Raw genomic sequence first — 20,807 nt, 5'->3', positions numbered from 1 at the left:
AAAATGCTTTTACAATCAGTTCAAGGCACTACTAACCCACAAAATATAGAGTTACATAAAACACTTCAGTGGCACAACCACCAAATACCTATTATGAAAAGCTTCTGTAGAATCCTTTCTCCAAACTCCAAGCTTCACACGTTTGGCACACAAGCCAGCCTTCCATTCTTTAGATCAGAGACAAGCACTCTACAGTCATGGGAAAGAAATGGAATGAGCTAATAGCCCAGTAAGCAGATCTACACCCCTGCATTCCAACTTTATAAACAGTGATGACAGTTAATAGTACTCACTAATTTACATAGATATCAAGAAACATTTTCCCCCTTATGACTTTCAATGCTTTAACAGTGCAAGACTAAACCTAATTCAATTATCAGGAATATACAATGCATAAGTCATGAATCATTCCATTTTAAACATAACAGTAAGGCTGACATATCACATTTTCACATAGTAAAAGCTAAAGATGCCTACTCCTGAAATAAAAGTTCCATCGATCAAGTCAAGTCAATCCTGTAACTTGGAACCTCTATCCTCGTTCAGGAGGGAGGACAATGACAAGTGGGTGTCCCACTTCGTAACGTCCTCAAAAACACACACACACACATCTTCAACGCGCTTTGGGGTTTTCGATAGGCAATGGCCTTGCAAGACGCGACCCTATCATATGCCCTTCTGGTGAGAGAGCGTTACACTACCATTGGGTGACCCAATGCGTAGTGCCTATTACAATTGGGGGGTGCGACCCACCCAATTACTCAGTTTCACTTCCTGACCCCAGTCCTATCATTGGGGTCGAGACACAGTCAACATTTGTCGGCATAACAGTATCCAACTACTAATAGGTGACCCACTGTGTAGTAGTCAGTGTCACAGTATACCACAGTTTATCTGTATCACAGTGTTTTCTTGGTATAACAGTGTCACTATCAATGAGTGTCTCATTACGTAATGGTCAGTATCACATCAGTATCCCAGTATCGCATTATCACATTTCCAGCATTACAATATTAGTGTCACATTATGACGATATCAGTATCTCAGTATGACAGTAGTGGTATCACAGTATTACAGTAGCAGTATCACAGTATGGCAGTAACAGTATCACAGTATGATAGTAGCATTATCACAGTATGGCAGTAGTAGTATCACAGTATCTAGTATCACAGTATGGCAGTAGCAGTCTCACATTATGACAGTAGCATTATCATAGTACGACAGTAGCAGTATCACAGTATGGTTGTAGCAGTGTCACAGTATAACAAAAGCAATATCACAGTATGACAGTAGCCGTATCTCATTTTTAGTATCACAATTCACATTTCCTACCATTTCAGACAATGATGTCCAACCATAAAGAGGTCGTAACTTTTGATCTATTTAGAATTTGGAAACAGTTTTAAACCAATTTTATACTAGACACACATATCTTTCAAATGAGGGTGGTTTGAAAGTATTTGGACTATGTTTGTTCTTTCAAAAGTTCAAAGCAATGGTGGTTCACTATGTGTGCCCTGCTGTACATCTGAGATAGTGACATACCTCACTTGGCATAGTTATAACCTTCAATCCATAGGATGTTTTAAAATGGTTCCAAAACTAAATTTTGGTTAAAAATATGTATCTTTCCTTGTTATCTTTCCAACAAGGGTAGTTTGAAAGCAATTGGACTCCATTTGATCATTCAAAAGTCCATGACAACCAAAGTGATGATTTGGAGTTTTAGTGAAATCTATCCACAGTGACATGCCTTCACTAATAATTGCATAACTTTTAATCTAGGAGGAATTTCGAAATAATTTCTCATAAAACTTTAAGTCGACTCACTTTCAAATGGCGGTGATTTGACAGAAAATGGACTTTATTTAGTTAGCCAAAACCAATGGCAATTGCGGTGACAGTCAAAATACTCAGGAAAAACAATCAACAATGATATGCTTATATATTGGAATATTACTTCACATTTATAAGGAATTTCAACAATGGAAAAATATGAACATTTTAATAGACTCACATATCTTTCTAATGAAAGTTATTTGAAGTCATTTGGACCTCATTTGGCTATCCAAAAGCCTATTACAAAAACATATATGTTTTTGGAATTTCACCGTAACACTTAACATGCTTCAAGAACAGGCTCCATAACTTTCAATTCTTAGGGAATAACATCATAATAACTGTTCCTTCTCAATACACACACACACACACACACACATATATATATATACAGAATTTTGTAAGCCATAGATTCTTTCTCAACACCAAAATTCATCATACAACAAAGGCAGCATTTCAGTGAAACAAGGCATAGAAATTGCTACAATACGTTCACTCTTTATCACCTGTCTCATACTTGTAGATATTTAATTTCATGCCTTCTCATAAAATTGGTGCAATGGTGGTTGATCCACTTACCTAATGAGAAAGGTTGCCTCCGAAATCCCTTGTCACAACCTCCCTTAAGCTCCTTTCAAGTCTCCAAAAGTGCAGTCACAGTGAGCTTACAATGGCTCTCACTGTTGGCTCTTAAAGAGAGAGAGAGAGAGAGGGAAATGAAAATGGTGTGAGAGCGAGTGCGAGACGCTTAAGTACTTGCTAGTTGGGTGGCAGCCCAAAGCTGGACAAGTGGTAAGCACCACTCATGCACAAGGACAAGTGGCGTGTGTGGTAGACTGCATCTGGCAAGTGGAAAATATTGATCATGCATGGCAGCGTCACACACACGGCGTTGCCATGCACGGCGGTGCCACACACAGCGTTGCTTTTCTTTCTCTCTTCACAGACAACATTGTCGTTCTCTCTTCTCAAATGGCACTACCCCTCTCTCTTCTCAAACAGCGTTGACCTTCTCTCTTCACAGCCAGCACTGCCTCTCTCTCTACCCAAACAGCGTTGCCCTTCTCTCCACAGATGGTGTTGCCTATCTCTTTTGTCAAACGGAACTGCTCTTCTCTCTTCTCAAATGGCGCTGCCCCTTTCTCTTCTCAAATGGCGTTGCCCCTCTCTCTTCACAGCCTCCTACCGTCGTGTGCCTTCCCAAGGCGGGGAAATCTTGGTCATTGCAAGTTTCTCCTGAGTGACCAAACTATGACCAATCTTTCGGTTCTGCATGTTGTCGCTTAGAATGTGCATGAACATCACAAGTTGTTCATCAAATGAAATCTCCATTGTATCAATGATATTTCCTCTCTCTAAAAGAATATTCCTCAAGATAAAGTAAGCTATTTTACTCATTCTAATCTGGTTTCGACAACCCACCTCAGTAGAGTTAATTATTGTTTTATGGTACTTTGTACCAATTGAATTACACTTTGGTGCAGATGATTTATGCACATACGTCGCTAGAATGGTACCAAATGTAGCTAGACTACTACCAGCTGTAGCAAGTGACCCAACTATTTTCATCTTCACTTCATGCTTGAGGTTTTGATTGTTACTCACCATAGGAAAAAATTGATCACTCTATATGACCTAAAAAAAATCCCAATAGCAATCACAAAACATATACTTATACAAACTAGTCATTGTTCAACAAAGTGGTTATGAATGAGGGCCATAAAGAGAATCTGGTTATTATAAATACCTGAATGTAACGATGATGCTAATGTATAATAAATTTAACAACCATGATGGGTGATCAAGAGCAAATATAAGTAAGCATAATTTAAGGTTAAGAATGCTATTAAATTAGCAGTGAATATCTCTGCCCATAGGCTGATGTGATTAAGAGATAAAGATAAAATCAACATGATTCCAAGAGCAAGGGTGCATAAGTGATTTTGAGGCATTTATGCGAAGGACTTCAAAAACCAAAAGTATGAAGAACACAAAACCACCTGGTTACTTCTTATATTCCAACAAAAGGTGAAACTAGGAAGTCTCAAACTTCCAATTGTCTAGATTTCATAGGTATTGCATATCAGGTTCTTCAGTGTTTTTCTATAAATCCTAAGCGTTATTTTTAGAAGGGAAGTCCAATTTAACGAGTGAATCTGGTGAAGTCAGTGTTTCTTCTTGTAATGGAGCTGAAAACAACAGCTCTGACAGTCAGCCAATTGCTTCGCTAAATCCAAGAACTGTGAAGAGAAAATAAAAGAAATTGTTCTTCCTATGGATGGAAGCCTTGTGCCACCTCTCTTCAATTTTTGTTAATCCAGTGAACTAGCTGACTGCTAACTCCTTCAATCCCAATCTTCAGCTTTTGTTGTGGGTCTATTGTCCTCAATAGCTCGATATAGAGAGAGTGCTGATTTAAGAGAGGGCTTTTAGCGAGAGAGAAGGGTTAGTGCTTACCAATCCTCAGTTTTCATTATGGCTGCAAACTCTGCTAGGGTTTGAGACGAGCTTGAGAGGGAGAAGAGGATATCCGTAGGAGAAAGGGAAAATGGTTTTTAAAATGGTACTTTTTTTTAGCGGCAAATAAAGGGAGGCTTTTATTTAGAGAGACGTGTGCAATAGATTACCTGTCATGAGTGTAAAAGATTTACAGCCGTCCCCATGTGTAATAGATTCACGGTATTTGGGGAAAGAGTAATGATCCTATAAGACCCTCCTACATCTATGTGTGTAGGACCCCAAAGGATCACCATTAAATTTGGCACAAATCTCTAGAAAAGTTATCACATGGATGTGAGACTTGGCTTTTCTAGAGATCTGTGCCAAATTTAATGGTGATCCTTTAGGGTCCTACACACAGGTGCAGGAGGGTCTCATAGAATCATCACTCTTAGGGAAATATTGTATAATCTATTTTCATTTTTTTATTAATAAAGTACATCCAAACAATGTAAATGCCATATTTCCTAGTAATCTATTTCTCAGTAATATATTTTCAGGTACTTAAACGGCCCCTAAGTGTATTTCAAAATAACACTTTGGCTTTATTGTTTTTTCCTAAATGCCTTTGTAGAGAGAGGAAGATGTGGGTTTGAGTTTCATATTGAAGAGGAGAGAGTTTGTTGAGTTGTATTTAAGAGCACGCATTCTGATGCAATATACTCTAAATACAAATGAGAGAGAATGCACATGTACAGAGCACACAAAACGTATGATGCGGGCACGCACATGCGTGTGCATGTGTGAGGGCGAGGGCATGTCATACTTTGCACTTCCTACGCTTTCATGAGGCGCCCCTCACCCAAGCACGTGTGCAGGTCGGGCTCGTGACTTGTTATCTTTTTATGAGTCCGACTCGTATAGGGATCCAACAGTCATCTAGCCGTTGATGAGTGTGGGACATCCAACAGTCATCTAGCCGTTAATGAGATAGAGGCTTGTAACAGCAGCCATCAAGGGCATGTAACTTGTAACTGTTGGGGTACATGTAACCCTTCAAGTGTATGTAACTTGTAGCTGTTGGGGTGTATGTAACTTGTAGTTATTAGGTAGTGCATGTAACCACCACAATACTAAATGGGCAGCCTCTTAGTGCTCAATAAGAAGGGCCCTCCTACCCATACGAGTTGGTGACTTAGAACAAATTTTTAGCCTATCTCAATAGACCATTCTCTGCAATTCCGACAAGCAAACTAGTGGGCTAACTTTCTCTCTCTCTATTCGATTTTGTTTCTTTTTCACTCTAAACCATCAAGACTATGGTGTTTATTGTGTGGGTTCCAAGCTCTGGTACATAGAGCTTAAGAACATTGTTAAAGACCTCTCTGTTTTCCTGTATCCCAATGATAAATTGCTCTTCTTATGCATATCAAATACTCTATCGACGGAGGGCAAATATCGTTTTAAAATAGCGTTCCTGTATACCCAAAAACAAAAAGAGTTTGAGATCTAATTGTTACAAATCGTACCATTTTCTGCCCCCATTTCACCAAACCTACCTCCATCAAAAGTCTCCCAAAAAAGGAGAATTCCATGTGAACCATTTTGCTCTCGAGGGTGGGAATATTCTCCCAAAGTGCGTGACCAGGTCGTAAATATCCTTTACTACGGATATAACCCTTAAGCACTTCTGACTGAGATATAACTCCCTTACTGGCCATTTAAGTTGGGGACCAGTGGTACCCTTATTTGAGGGACACCCTGAGCATTTAAATCTGAACTAACTCCAAGAAAATATTGGCTGAACAGCTCCCATAAACAACCATCTGGTAACCAAGGTCCGCCCAAAAGTTGATTTGTTTCTCATTTCCGGCTAGACCTCTTCTTTGAGAAGACTAATTCCCATATAAAAATACCTTGATAATTCTTCAATTTGAAAACCCAATCTTGTTTTATTTTTTTAATTTTTAAAGTTTGTTTTTGAAGTTATACCTGAGGCACTGTTGATTCGAGCAAAGCCCATCGGTGAAGCTCATATCATGTAACTCTACATTTTGCTCGCCTTTTTGTCCACATAGGCTATGTCCCACATATTCAAAGAAAAGCAACGATTATAACTTGTATTACTGCCCGATGCAGTTGATGGACAGTGATAGAGGCTGTATTATCCATGAGAACATGAATCGCCCAAGCGGCCAGTTTCATTTTCTTTCCGTCACCATCCATCAATTGACTGGACAGTGATAACACTCACGACCATAGCTTCACTATGATAGCACAGACAGAAATACAACAAACTGTCGAACCACATGGTGTTAATGACACATACTCTACGATGAATGATTTGACTTGCATCAGCATGAATATGCTCATGTGACATGGAAAGTTCACACGAGTCTCAACACCACATATATGTACCCATGCATGGTTAAAGGATGTGAATTTAGCATGAGAAGATGTCAAACGACTTCCCAGAAAAGAAGAAAAATGCAAGCCCTCACATAAGCTGCGTGAGCTTTAAGCATACAGAATGTGCATGCATGCACCTAAGAATGCAATGTATGAGGATGCTACCCCAAAGAATGCAATGTATGAAGATGCTACTCCACTCATTTGTGAGTTGAGTTGATGGTGGATGAAAACCATGAGCACATGCCTGTAAATTTGCACAGTGCCCATGCATAGCATTGACCAAAGGAATGCATAAAAAGTTTGGATCTTGGCATGATTATGATTTCTAAAAATACACTGCACCAAACCTCCAAAAACAGTTTGTTAATGGGCCAGGTCAAAAACAAAGTTTCTTTCAATCAAGAACTGAAGGGAAGAAAGCCCAAACAAAGAAAGGAACCATCTTCAGGTCATTTAGCACCTAACTGGAAACACTTTACTGGTAGTAGTTTGGCTAACAGTTCAAATAGTTGGCTCAGTTTGAAGGCTACTTAGCCATTCACAAAATAAACCACAACTCCCACTAATAACCATACAGGGAAGTGCATAAAAATGCACAGCCTGCATAGGTGTACATCTATGCGGTACACAAGTATAGCATTCACCATTTCTTCTCCACAGGTGTTAAGAGAGTAACCATGCCCAGATGAATGTTCATAATCAGGGCACATCAAAAACTTCAGTTAAGTCCTCCATTGAGAATAGATGGTGTGTTATCATATTCCATAGGCAGGGCTCACAAATGAACGCCTGAAACAACTTTGTGGAAAGCCTCATGAGAAATGATACAAGCAGGGCCAGCAATCCATTTACGGTGAGAGACAGCCAGCATGAAAAGATATGCACAATGAATTCCTTGATCATATCAACTTCAGCATAACTAATAAAAAATTTCAGCATCTATATACAAGAAGTAATTCAGTGTGATTAGTAGTAGTCACTGGAGATTGTTGAGCTGGTATCTGTATATTGTGGAGAGAGAGAGTCCAATGTGTCTATCCCAAGATCCAGTCTGTATATTAGGAATTAGACTCAAAAGAAATATCACAGATGCCAAGCCTCTTTAAGCATACAAACCACCAAGTTTCTTAGAGAAATCATCATCATCATCATCATCCATGTACTCATCATCAGCTTCCGACAACCCGATGTTAACATCTCCACGATACATCATCTCACCATCGGCATCGTCCCCATTATAATTCTCCACATTGTTGTTCTCCCCATTTTTTACATCATATTCCTGCTCATTTACCGATCCATTCCCATATTTGTTCTTGAGAATCTCACTTAGTGGTTTTGGGCCCTGAAAATCTCCACTAAAACCCCTTCTAGGATTTCGACTGTTAGGTCCAGCAATCAGTGAACCATTCTCGCCCCCTTGAGCTCTTCTCTTCTCTTCCTTGATCTCAGCAAGAGTCTTAGGCCCTTGGAAAACATTAAACTCTTGAGCAGATCCCCTATTTCCTCCTCCCTGACCATGAAATTTATTTGGGAACCCCGAAAACCGCATTGAAGACTTCTCCTGCGTCCTTCTTCTTTCTTTCTCTCTTCTTTCTCTCTCCCCATACTTAAACTTACCATGCCTCAACTGTGAATGCCTAGAGATGCCATCATAGCGAGAACCCTTAGAACCAGACCCAAGCTCATCATCAGGCTCCGTCCTATTGATCACAACTTCAGAGGCCAACCTTCCTTGCACCCAACCCCCACTGCGCCTTGATAGCTGCCTGTTCCTAGCATCTGACCTATCAGATGAGCGGTGATGCCTTCTAGGATTGCGAGAAACATGGCCCCCTCCATTATTCCTTGAGCGTTTCCTTAGATGGTCTCGAAGATCTAGGGCACCTGGACGCTCCCGATGAACATTTCTTGGTATTGCTCGCTTGCTATGTGAAGGTAATGGCTCCCTTGGCCTACCCATGAAGGATTTGGCCCCTCTTTCAAGATAATCATGACCATACTCTCTCACTAGCTCATGATCATAGCTGTCATAGATAGCAAGCCCAAATGGGTTGCCTGTATCAGCATAATCATGGGATTTGAAACCGCATTGCTCATCATACTCGTAACGGAGCAAATGGCCAAGGTCTCCATCATAATCCATTACGTACTCAGAATCTTCATTAAAACCCAAGGGTTCAGATCCATCATCTACGAGTACATCTAACCCTGGTGAGGACTCACACCACTCCTCTGGTTCAACATTGTTGTTTATATTATCCTCTGAACTATGATCAGGGGAAAGATGAGTTTTACCATCAAGAAGGCCCACTGTTGTAGAAGGAGCAGATGAAAACTTTAACAGGTAAGATTCACCCTCTGATAATACCTGTGGGGTAGGGCTTCTCTCAAGGGCTTGTACTGGAGCTTCATCTTCGATCATGCCTTTGGATGTAAGTTGCGACTGAACCTCATTTGGGGCAGATGGAACTGAACCAATAGATAGTTGTTCTGCTTTGGGAATACCAGTATCATTTCCATGGCTACTCTTGTTTTCAATGGGATGAGCATCTGTGGTTGCAATATCCAGCTTTGATGGCTTTGAAGCAGGTGCAACCCCATTTGTTCCATGCATGAAGGGACACATATCACCCTTGACACAATACGTGTTAAAGAAAAAGTAACAAGGGAACTTCATCTTGCTCACGGGTACCGATGGAACAGTTGCTGGGGCTGATTCAGATGAAGTTTCTGGTGCTGTGTCTAAAGGCTGCAAAGATAAAAAATTTCAGAAACCCATAATCCCAGTAACTGGTATATTTTTAGACCAAGAAATCGTTTTGATGTCAACAAGGACACTATGCGAAAAAACAGATATATAAATCACATAACTAAAATGTACTAGAAAATGCATGTGCTTGTACATGAGAGAGAGAGAGAGAGAATTCTAAGTATATATATAGATTCAAAGTAGAGTACAGCAAAAAGAACTGTCTGCTTATAAATACCAAACACACACACCAAGGGAATACATAGTTGGCGCAGACATCTAATCTGCACAATCAAACTACAACTTGTCTATGCATGAGTATATATATATATATATACATATATAGATTCAAAGTAGAATACAGCAAAAAAGAACTGTCCGCTTATAAATACCAAACACACACACCAAGGGAATACATAGTTGGTGCAGACATCTAATCTGCACAATCAAACTACAACTTGTCTATGCATGAGTATATATATATATATGTGTGTGTGTATATGTATATATATGTATATGTATATGTATATACATATAGTGTAAGAAAGCCAAGAAAGGAAATTGCATTCCAACCAAGCATCCATAAAATTCATGCAACAATCATTCACGATATGTTGGATTCGAGCATTTGATCTCACAAATGAAGATATGTATGTAATTAATTATTAAAAAATATATGTGCGTTTGTGTGCCTGCATGCATGCCTGGATGACTGTTCTTAGGGAAAGAAGTGTAAAAAAAATAGTATGCATGACTTATAAGACGCAACCAACTTAGTTGAAGGATGTACTTAAGACAAGAAATTATAACATATTGCATCACAGATTTAAGAAACATAACACCATTTATAAATTTACCTTTAAAAAGCATAATAGGAAAAACTTTGGATGATAGATAACACTATCAGAGTAGATTATTTTTTTAAAATTATTCGCATGATATTACGTTTTTAGCTGTTCGGTAGGTACCCTATGTTCTGTGTAATATGATTTGGTTAGTTGTTCACAATGTAGTAAAACACGGTGGGCAGAAGGAAGGTACCCATATCTCGAGGCACCCCCATCTCCTAAATATGCATATATACATATATGCATGCTCCATATGCACAGAGATACATATATATGCATAATTTATGTGCATATATATATATATATATATATATATATATATATATATATGTGTGTGTGTGTGTGTGTGTGTGTGTGTGTGTGTGTGTGTGTGTGTGCGCGCGCTCCAAGTGCAAATACATTCATATATGTGTATCTTCGATGTGTGTTTAAGTGTATCATTTATGCCTGACCTTTCATTGTTTGGATGGATATTGAGCTCCAAATCATCCAAAAATTCCTCTTATAACCTCTCTTGAGAGTTTAGAATGAATCAAATGATAAATAAGTCTCAAACTTTTTAAAAACAATTCTCCTAAGAAAAAAAGAAAGAATGAAAAACCTTCTATTTTGTACTTTTTTATTTTATTTTGGAGGGAGAAACCCTAGAACAAACTTTGGGGGTTAGAATCGGCCAGAATCGGCCCCCAATCCCCTTTACCCCTTAGACAAAGAAACAATGATGAATTTGCCCCTTGCCCAAGGGCACTGTCTGCCATTAGACAAGGTTGACCTAGGCAGGAATCTATGCCTAGGAGCTAGGCACTGCCTAGACCACCTCAGCAGCCACCCAGGATCAGACCACCAAGGGATTGCCGTCTAGGTCCACACAGAGCAGGCCAGGAAGTCAGCCCTGGCTTATGCGCAAGGCGGTCCGCCTTTTTTGAACAGTGGTCTCATAACCTAACCTAAAACTCTGCATATTGGAAATCGATCATGACTTAAACCTTCAAAGTTCCATTCTCCTCTAACCCAAAACCTACTCTATCTCTAGTTCTTCTCTTTCTCACTCCAAATCCTCTGATTTAGACAAACAAGCTCACCTGCAAAGAGTCTTTCATTCTCTCTTTAAAACAGGGCAGTTGGCACTCCTTTGCTTCTCCAATTAGGGGGAGCTCTACTTTTCTCTCTCACAAAGCAACACAACTTGGTGCCCCTCTTCTTCTCTCAGAAACCAGGACATCTAATGGGTCTCCAAAGAAACGTTGAATCTGGTTTTGGAAAGATTTGGTAAAACCAGACTCATACAACAGCAATAGGTTTTGAACTCCAGGATCCAAGCTTGCTTCCATAGAAGAGCTTTGAAAGAAATGAATTTCTCATTTAAAGCCTTTCGAGAATTGGGGTTTGGAAGAAATTTGTGCGCCTTAGAGAGAGAAAGTTAACAGCAGGAGATGAGAAGTGAGAAGATGAAGTTGGGAGATGGTAAACTCCCCCCCCCCCCGACTCCTTGCTCGGGATGACAGAGGGTGACAAGCCAGCACTTGAAGAAAGTGAATCTTCGGTTTTGCATAAGAGAGACTTAAAAACACGGGGTTTGTGGTTTTCAGGGAAGAGAGCTCATAAGCAAGGTCAGCGAGAGCAAAGGTGATGAAGGGGAGGAAATTAGTGGGTTTTACACATTTTTTTGTTTTTTGAGTGGGTTTTTTTTTTGTTTTGCATGTGTGTGTGTGTGTGTGTGTGTGTGTGTGAGTGAGAGAGAGAGAGAGAGAGAGAGAGAGAGAGAGAGAAGGAAGATAGATATGCGAAGAGAGACAATAGGTAAGAAAATGTTTCATTAAAGGGAAGACAGGAGAGGTTTCATATTCAAAGAAAGGGTTGGGTAACATACTGCAGGACTTCAGCACTGGCTTGGTTTCCTTGATTCTTCACTCTCTTTCTCTAATAAAGAGGCATTGCTTCTTTACTTTTATCTCACTAGGTCACTCAGTTTCCTACTTCCCTATCTCTTCCTCTCTCTAAACTTTAACATTCTAGCATGAAATGAGTCTCTAGTTTTTCTAGGGAAATGCCAGATTTACGGTTGAAGGTACTCTGGTTTTTCAAGGAAGATTCCAGTTTTAGGGAAGAAGGGGTTGTTGTGAGAGAGAGAGAGAGAGAGAAAGAGAGAGAGAGAGAGAGAGAGAGAGAGAGAGAGAGAAAGAGAAAGAGAGAGAGAGAGAGAGAGAGCTCTTTTCCTTCTTCTCCTTTGCCAAAAACAAAAACTCCAACAAAAGGATAAAGTTATACGAATAAAGTAAAAACCCCTTTATGAAAGAGATGGGGTATATGGAAATCAACAAAGACCTATCACAAATAACGACATAACGTTATACTACCAAACAACAAATAAATCTCTATAGTTCTTTCACCATAACAGTGACTATTGCAGTGACAAGCTCATCCAAACAGGCCCTTGAGCAACAAAAATATATGCCAAAAATAAAAAGGTGAATGCCTGTATTTTTTTGAATTTACAGTTTAAGTTGAATGGTTATCCAGATTACCTAGAAGAATTCTTTGTACTCGTTCTCCACTTTAAGTCCAAGAAGCATTCTTCATACAGTATGAAAATAATCCCCAGAAGAAAGAAAAACTTTTAAAGGAAAGATCTCAAACCAACAAATCTATTTCACTCAACCACAGCTAATTTTGTGCTGGACGAAACCTACACAAGTCCACTTTGATTTCAGTGGAACTTAAACCAAAAAAAGAAGTGCACAAGACCTGTACCATCCACTTCCATTTTTATACAACTTCAACCAAGAACAAAACTTCTGATGTAACAATTCGAGACAACAGCAGGGCTAGCATATGTAATGTCGAAATCTATCATCAACCATGGATCTGGTAAGCTCATGAAGCTACAACCACTTACACGCTTTGATTATTTATTTTACTTCTTTGCAGAAGTAGAGGAAATTTACCTATGGGTACAAGAGATTGAAAAGTACCCATCAGCATGAAGCATTTTCACATGTTTCAACAAAAAAAAAAAAGCATAAAGGATTTCACAAGAATCAGCAGAATGAGGTGTCTGTGATAGAAAGTCATGTAGGTTAATCAAGACACCAATCCTTCATGGCTCACTTAAAATGTTCCTTTCTGAATAGGTAAAGACAGATATCAATCGGAATGAGTGAAAGAAAGAGGTGAGTGATAAGAGCATCCAATCGGAGATGAAAGCAAGCCTAGGGTTTACAGTAAGAAGCAAGCCTAGGGTTTACAGTAAGAACTTTCTCAAAAACAGATTGCCATGGTAGCCAATCTAAAGAAGACAAAAATTTATAGTTACTGCAGACCATACAGAAAGATTGCAAGAAACTGGAATATTAGTTGTCTGAATTCCAATACTGATAACCTTCAAAAAAGAAGAAGAGAAAAGAAAAAAAAAACTCTGTTGGCAGTTGGCTCACACTCTGACCTTTAATGTCAAGCACAATCAGTAGGATTAGAGTGGAGGCTAGGCCATTAGCATGTTGAAGTTCCATACTGGATTTGAGATAAAAATCTTTGAGATCTTTTACCCAAATAAAATCCCCATTCTTTAAGATCACATTCATTGGGACTTCATGACAAGCACTCGAAGGTCCTCAGAAACTTCCGTTGGTTAATTTTCTTATGATAAAGAAGAGCTTGAGACCTTACAAGACCAGTTTTTGGGTGGAGAAAGGCTTCAGGTTTTACAATATTTGTAGACATGTAAGTGCATGTTTGGCTGAAAATGAAAATGGCAATACATTTTTTCCAAAACGTAGATGGCCATTTCACGAACCATGTTCAAATTAATTCATGGTATCCAAATTAATCTATGGTTGAGGGTAGTTTGTGTGCTGATTAACACTAATGGTGAGTCCTTATTAAAGCTTACCAGAATTCACTGAAATTTTTGAAAGACTTCACCTCCCTCACATCCTCTCTTCAACCTCCTCTCTCTAACATCCTTTTTCTATCTCTAAAACTCCATTAAAGAAACCCATTAAAACAGAGTTCTATAAAATCTTCTCTCCAAACTTCTCTTCTCTCTCTAAAACTCCTTTTAAGAAACCCATTAAAACAGAGTTGAAAAAACAGGAAGCATGAATTCATTAGGTTGGGTTTGTGATAAGCACAAGAGAGTAAAAATTGGGAACATTTTCTAGTTGGCCATGGGTTGTGAAGCCTCTGACAATGGTGTTGTATGAGGAGTGCTTGATGGGGGTTTTATGAAATTGGGCTAGAGCAGAGTTGTAAAAAGCTTAAAGGGATGAGGGCATTGCAGATACAAAAGGGGTTGAGGGTTATGAGGAGTGAAGGGTTATGAGTGGTACAGAAAGATACGGAGAATCAAGAACCTGCAATTCTAGCGTGACAAAATGCTTCCTTGGTGGTCCATCAACTAGTGCATTTGACCAAGTTTTGAGCTTCAAATAGTGTACTTTTATTCAACAAATAAGTAGACATGGCCTTTAATAGAACACTGGAATTTGTCTCCCAGAATCCCCTTTATCATGCAATTGTAACTTTGCATTGAGCCCTTTATGGATGAGATCTGGTTTCATGGCCAAAAATCTATGCACATCACAGAGATTTGCGCAATTGATGATGAAATCTCTCGGGTTTTTTCAGTGATGGCTGGAGAGTGATTCTGAGTTTTCCAAGCTTCAACCAATTTGGTTAAAACACGAACTCATTGGCATCAGTGAAGAGTTTCCATGGCGTATTCAGCACAGTGAGAGAAACCAGCTTCTTATGTGCTCAGCCATGGCCAAATCCTTCTGCTTATTCCAATATCCTAGATTTTATGCTCCATCAAATCATTGGAGGTGTTTTTTTCCCTGCTTTTGCTCTCCTGTCGAGGAAGAAGGAATTCAGATCTAGTTGAAGTAATAGAAGAGTAACACTGATACAGAGACATAATCAGTCTTGCCGTCAAACTAAGAGAGATGGTACATTGGAAGAGGCAATCTCACTCTTCAAAGATCACTTCCAAACCCTCTCTCTCTCTACCCATGATCTCTAATTGGAAGCCCTCTCTAAGCTGGCAGGCAAGTATCAACAGTGTCTCTGTATAAAATCATAGCTGAAGAGGGAGGAGTTTCACCTGATACAGTATATTGCACAATTTGGTTAAACTGTTTTTGCCACACCAATGAGAGGCATAAGAGAGAGATGGGAGGGATTGCAGTAAGAGAAAGAGGAACAGTGAGAGGAGCAAGACGGATATGGGAGCCCTAATTGCAGAGAAAGAGTGAGAGAGCTTTTGGATGGCCATCAAGCCGTTTTTTAAGAGAAAGCGAGTTGGGGAGGGGTAAAGAGAAAGCAAGTGTAGAGCATTTCATGGATGAATAAAAAGGTCTTGCCCTCCTTTTATTTCATCTGTGGTTTGTTCTTCAAACCATGAAACTCTTTATTTGACATGGCCCTCCAAACGTGCCCTAGATGATAGATCACCTATTGTTTTTCATCCATGGTTTGGCTCTCTAAACCATGGTTTGACGTGGCATATAAATCTGCCCTAATTTTGTTAACTATGAAACTATTTATTGAATTGATAAGTTATGAAGAATCTTGGGTAGAGAAGTCATTGGAATATGTTAACTCAGCACTTCGAGAATCTGGGTTTCTTGCCATTGTAAGCAAAAAATAAATCCATTTTTGGATTGTGAACTCGAAAATTCCATTTGTGGTAACTTTTTAAGTTAGAATATAAAAAATACAAGATCCGCAACAATACACCTCTGCATCCCAAGGTTCAGAAAACTTTCAGATGAACGAGAAGTCTATTTCAGGAAATTAACAAGATGAACTGCACAAGTAAAATGAAGAAGCTGTGAGTTCTGTAGTTCAGCAGGCCACCAATTTTAACCCCACCGAAGAGGGGTCAAACTTTCATTTACACAGATCTAATATATAAAAAAAAATGATACCTAAATGAAAGAAGCAAATTATGTTGTTATAAAGCCTGGATTACTTGCAATGACTCTTGATACATGCTCCAATGCAATAAGCAGTCTTTAAGATATGGACTCTAGTTTATGAGGAACCTAATCCACAACCTAAGACTGAAATTGTTAGACGAAGATATGTAACCTCTACAAATTCTAGTGCTTATATAAATTAGGAACAGTGAGGGATTGTACTCTTAAGTATCATGATCGGAGAGATGGGAGAGGATACATTGATAAATTTTCTTAAGTGTATTCCAAGGACCTGACACGGTAATTTTTAGGGAAAATTTGGCAAGTCAATGGATCAGCAAGCATAAGAACTGTGTTTTTTTGTTTAGATTCTCACACAATAGAATTTTGTGTTACGAATTATGCATAGTGGAGGATGTAGAAATAAGAAACAATGTCCACATAATCATCTCACACAATAGAATATTTGTGTCATACGCTAGCAGCAACTGTGACCACTAAAGCACTTTGAGTACCACAATAGCAATCGTTCAGTCTGGAGAACCTCAAATCATCTTGCTCCAAGACTTTTGATGGAGAAAAAGAAACACGTTTTTTGGACATCTCATAGGAAAATTCAATATATGCAATCAGTAAGACCAACACAGTTCCATGCTAAGAAGGTCCTTTCTAGAAGTGGAAATCATACTTACTTGTCCAGGAAAGTGAACTACCACAGATCTCATCCCTAGAATTTCAGAACTCAATCCCTAGAACACAAGGCTCAAGTTCCTTAAATTTAATATTGTGCAGACATCGAATTCCAGCCCCCTCAATCAGTTTCTTCATCTGATGAATCATACGCAAATAGCCGGCACATGCTAGAGAACTATACAAAGTAGAAGATAACATTAAGAACCCATATAAGGAGCTCGTAGTGACTAGGTTATTGTGCTATTCCTATCTAATTGGGGAACTTGATCATATCTAATTAGGGAGCTCGATTCCTAGAACAGGGATCAAGTTCCTTAGATTTAATATTCTAGGGACATTGATCCCTACTATAAGGACCTTCCAGGAAGTCCCAATCCATCGATCCTGCCTCCAATCCTGGAATCATCCCAATCCCATTCCCAACAAATATGGTGGAACTACTGAAACCTTTGCTGTTAACACATTTTATATTGGGAAAAAAGACGTATACTCCATTCTTTAAAAAAACCATTATCCCAAATTAACCCCCTGGCCCTATAAAAGCCCATGGAACCTCCCATGATAGGGTAAAAAAAGGGACGTTTGACCCCCTCCTTACCTTTCTTATTGTTCAAATTACAACATTTACCCTTCTTTTTTTTTTAATCACCCCATTTTCTAAACCCTGGAAATCTCTCTCTTTCTCTGTTTTCCTTACCCATGAACCTAGTCCACCCTCTCTCTCTAGCGACCTTTCCTGAATACATATCTCTCTCATCTTGTGAACCTTGCAAGTTAAAAGAAGCATCACAAATCCACTTATACGATGAGGTTATTAGGAAAAAAGAAACGAAGAAGGGTAAATGCAATAATTTGGGCAATGGAAAGGTAAGGAGGGGGGTTAAACGTCTTTTTCTTTTAACTTGGGGGGTTCTATGGGTTTTTTATAGGCCCGGGGGCTTGGAAAGGGAGGTATACATCTTTTTTCCTTTAAATCTAACAATTCGATGCTGCAGAACCTTAGATAGACACTACAGCCAAGCTTTGCATTGCCCAAAAGAGAGTACCACAAAAAGTTCATGGATTTAAGCAAGACAACAACCATAGGGAGGGAACTCTGCACTTTGCTACAAATATTTGAGGCTTACTAATGGGATTAAGACACCATATTACAACAGAAAGGATAAGCTAAAGAAGACAGCGTTGCAAAAGGGATTCATGGAGAGAGAGCAATAAACCATTTGGATCTCAATTGATCGAAACAATGTGCATGCCATTGTTAATAACATTGAACATGAGTTCTTTAAGCTGACAAGATCGAATATCTTGGTCATACAGTTGTTTCTATTTTTTATCGATAGAAACTTCATTATTAAGTAGAGGAACCCCACTAAGAGGACCTCGTAGCACATGAATAAAAAAAACACTTAACAAATGAAAACCACAGGAGATAAAGTTTTTTGGTTAGCAATCCCTATTTTCCCTTCTTTGTGTACTGTTTTAAAGTACAACAATTATATCCTGAGAAACCTAGTTAACAATCCTATATAGCAGAATTGACAGGAATGTTGATCAGATGACAAAGCTCAAAAATTATTTCATTCAGATTTAAGTCTGACAACTGGTGCATCAGGCATCATCAAGTCGACAAGTCATAAACATAATTAAAGCACTTTGGGGCCGCTGTATATTGATAAAGGTGTAGAATGTGTGATATCTTTCATGATCAATTCATATGATCTACCCATAATTTTACAAACAACGGTTAACGCACAATATATAAATATTTTTTTTTAAAAGCCAAAATGTGAAGCATACAATATATACATTACCAGAAGAATTTAAAGATAATGAGCCATCCATCACCACCAACAATGGATGGTATAGGTCAGTAAATAGGAACTGCTGGACCAACAAGGGTGGGACAACTTCTGTGTTATTATGGCCAACCAAGTAGTAGAAGAGCAGGAACCTATCAAACCAAGAACATCCTCATCCATAATAAAAGTAATTAAGATATCAGATCAACCAAGGTGAAGGGTGAGCTGCGTTATTCTTTTATCCCTATTTCTTACAATTCCTTTTGACAAAAAATCAGTTCTAATGGTAGCGTTTATCATAGTATTCACGAAGACTTAACAGTGTACAAAAATAAAAAAATCAAATGGTAATGACTAACCCAATTAGGAAACATAATAAGAAATACAAGATAAGACCTTGCAGTGAGTACTAAGAAATAGTTGGAAACCTTAACCACAGTGCAATAGGAGATTGAACATCATAAAATGGAATAGTTACGATTATCAAGCATCATACTTAAAATGCATGCTGATCACAATAAATTGTGATCGGATAAGATAAATCCAGGCCCATCAAATTATTTGTTGAGATGAAACTACATAGATCACGTTTATGTTAGATAAGATTTCAAATTTAATGAGGACGATCAATGAACTCCATCACCTGTTCCAACACTAGATAGCTTTTTGAAACCCTATTACGCGGTACATAGGAAAAGAATCACAAAAACCATAACTACAGTAAAACAATTCTCCCTCTTATAGTCATTACTATGCACTTTTGAACACCCAAAACCACAGCAAAGATTACTACAGCCTCTCTCCCATTTTCCAAATTGGCCATAGGCTCTAGAAGGGAGAAGACGGAAAGCGGATATATGAAAAAAGTTTACAGACTCGAGAAGAGAAAGGAAAGGAGATGTATGAAAAAAATATACACACTCACCGGGTGTCTAAATGCACAAGCAGGGTTTAGACAATTCCCCTTCAACCAGTACCAGCAAACCCTAGGGTTCATCCTTGCACTATCACTGTGACGAAACTCACAATCGCTCCCCTGAAACCAATGATCATGCGCATTCATCAATCAAAATCTGCATTACTACAAATGCATCCACCAAAAAATGCAAAATGAATAGAAAAACAAAACATCCAGTTCATCAGATGGCAATCAAGCCACGATAGATCTAAACAGAAATACAAACACAGAGAAAAATCAGTACTGAGCCAGTATCACAAACACAGACGATCTGTCTACTTCCTCAAAAAGCAAAAAAGGAAAAAGTAAAATGACACTCTCAAGCAGTCCCAAGGAATTAAAAAATATAGGGTTAACATTCAGAGAAGAGAAACAACGAAATGGTGATACAGATATCAAAGGAAAAACGAGATTTAGGAATCAATAGTAAAACCTTTTTGCAGGTGAGAGGAGAGGCCAAGAAATAAACACAATCTGTGTTACGTTTCTGAGAATCGTCCTCCATGGCTAGGACTACGAGAAATGCTCGAGCTCCTAGATATCAATCGCGAATTTACAGAGACTATCGAAACTAAGGATTTAGAGAGAGAAAATTAGATAGTCCCTTATGTTCAGAGAGGGGACATGTGACTCCCATGGCCTCTCTCTCTCTTCCCTCTCCCTCTCTCTCGTCCCTCCCTCTCGTCCCTCCCTCTCGCTCTCTCTCTCTGCGCGATTTCTTCACCATGCGTCGTCCATCGTAGCCCAAACACGCTTTGTTTGTGCCCTTGCCCTTCAGGCATTTAGAGACAAAGATGCTTGAATTTATCCTCTTGTTTTAATTAAAAGACGGCCAGGTCCTATTATTTTGAGGGAGAGTAGTACGCGCTCCATTTTCACAGGAGGATACGATTTTTATGAGTAAAATGAGTACACTTAAAAAAAATCTATTTTTGAGATGGGTTTTCAGAACCAATTTTTAAGGATACGTAATCTCTAATGTGGAGATTACTAATATAAAAAAACAAATAAATGTTAAAAAATAAAAATAATAATTTTGTGAAGAAAACATTTGAACAGTTGATTTGGATTATTTTTAGATGGACTACCTATTTGCATCCATTTTTAAGATGGATGTTTTATACCTTGGGACCCCCATATTGTAGATAT

At 38.8% G+C, this 20,807-nt stretch overlaps 1 protein-coding gene across 1 annotated transcript; it reads right to left on the bottom strand.

Annotated features, from left to right (window-relative positions):
- Nucleotides 1-7,142: 7,142 nt before the first annotated feature.
- LOC18432659 (zinc finger CCCH domain-containing protein 34) lies at nucleotides 7,143-20,415 on the bottom strand. The gene is made up of 3 exons (XM_011624499.3): nucleotides 20,092-20,415; nucleotides 19,626-19,736; nucleotides 7,143-9,442 (listed from the first exon to the last, which is right to left on the bottom strand). The coding sequence occupies exons 1-3, from the start codon at nucleotides 20,161-20,163 to the stop codon at nucleotides 7,793-7,795; spliced, it is 1,833 nt and encodes a 610-aa protein (XP_011622801.1). The 5' UTR covers nucleotides 20,164-20,415; the 3' UTR covers nucleotides 7,143-7,792.
- Between the last annotated feature and the right edge of the window lie 392 nt (nucleotides 20,416-20,807).

Source organism: Amborella trichopoda, chromosome 5 (genome assembly GCF_054954075.1).
Source record: "Amborella trichopoda isolate Santa Cruz 75 chromosome 5, AtrichopodaSantaCruz75HAP2 v2.0, whole genome shotgun sequence".
NCBI lineage: Eukaryota > Viridiplantae > Streptophyta > Magnoliopsida > Amborellales > Amborellaceae > Amborella > Amborella trichopoda.
Note: the sequence above shows the minus strand (reverse complement) of the source record. Positions and strands in the feature narration are given on the sequence as shown.

What these genes read in the sequence shown, in the direction of transcription:
- LOC18432659 (XM_011624499.3), bottom strand. Translation starts at nt 20,163, where the DNA reads ATGGAGGACGATTCTCAGAAACGTAACACAGATTGTGTTTATTTCTTG. An exon ending in CTCCTCTCACCTGCAAAAAG is followed by an intron (nt 19,737 to 20,091) that starts GTTTTACTATTG and finishes CATTGGTTTCAG; the next exon opens with GGGAGCGATTGTGAGTTTCG. An exon ending in CTTGTGCATTTAGACACCCG is followed by an intron (nt 9,443 to 19,625) that starts GTGAGTGTGTAT and finishes TTATCTTTGCAG; the next exon opens with CCTTTAGACACAGCACCAGA.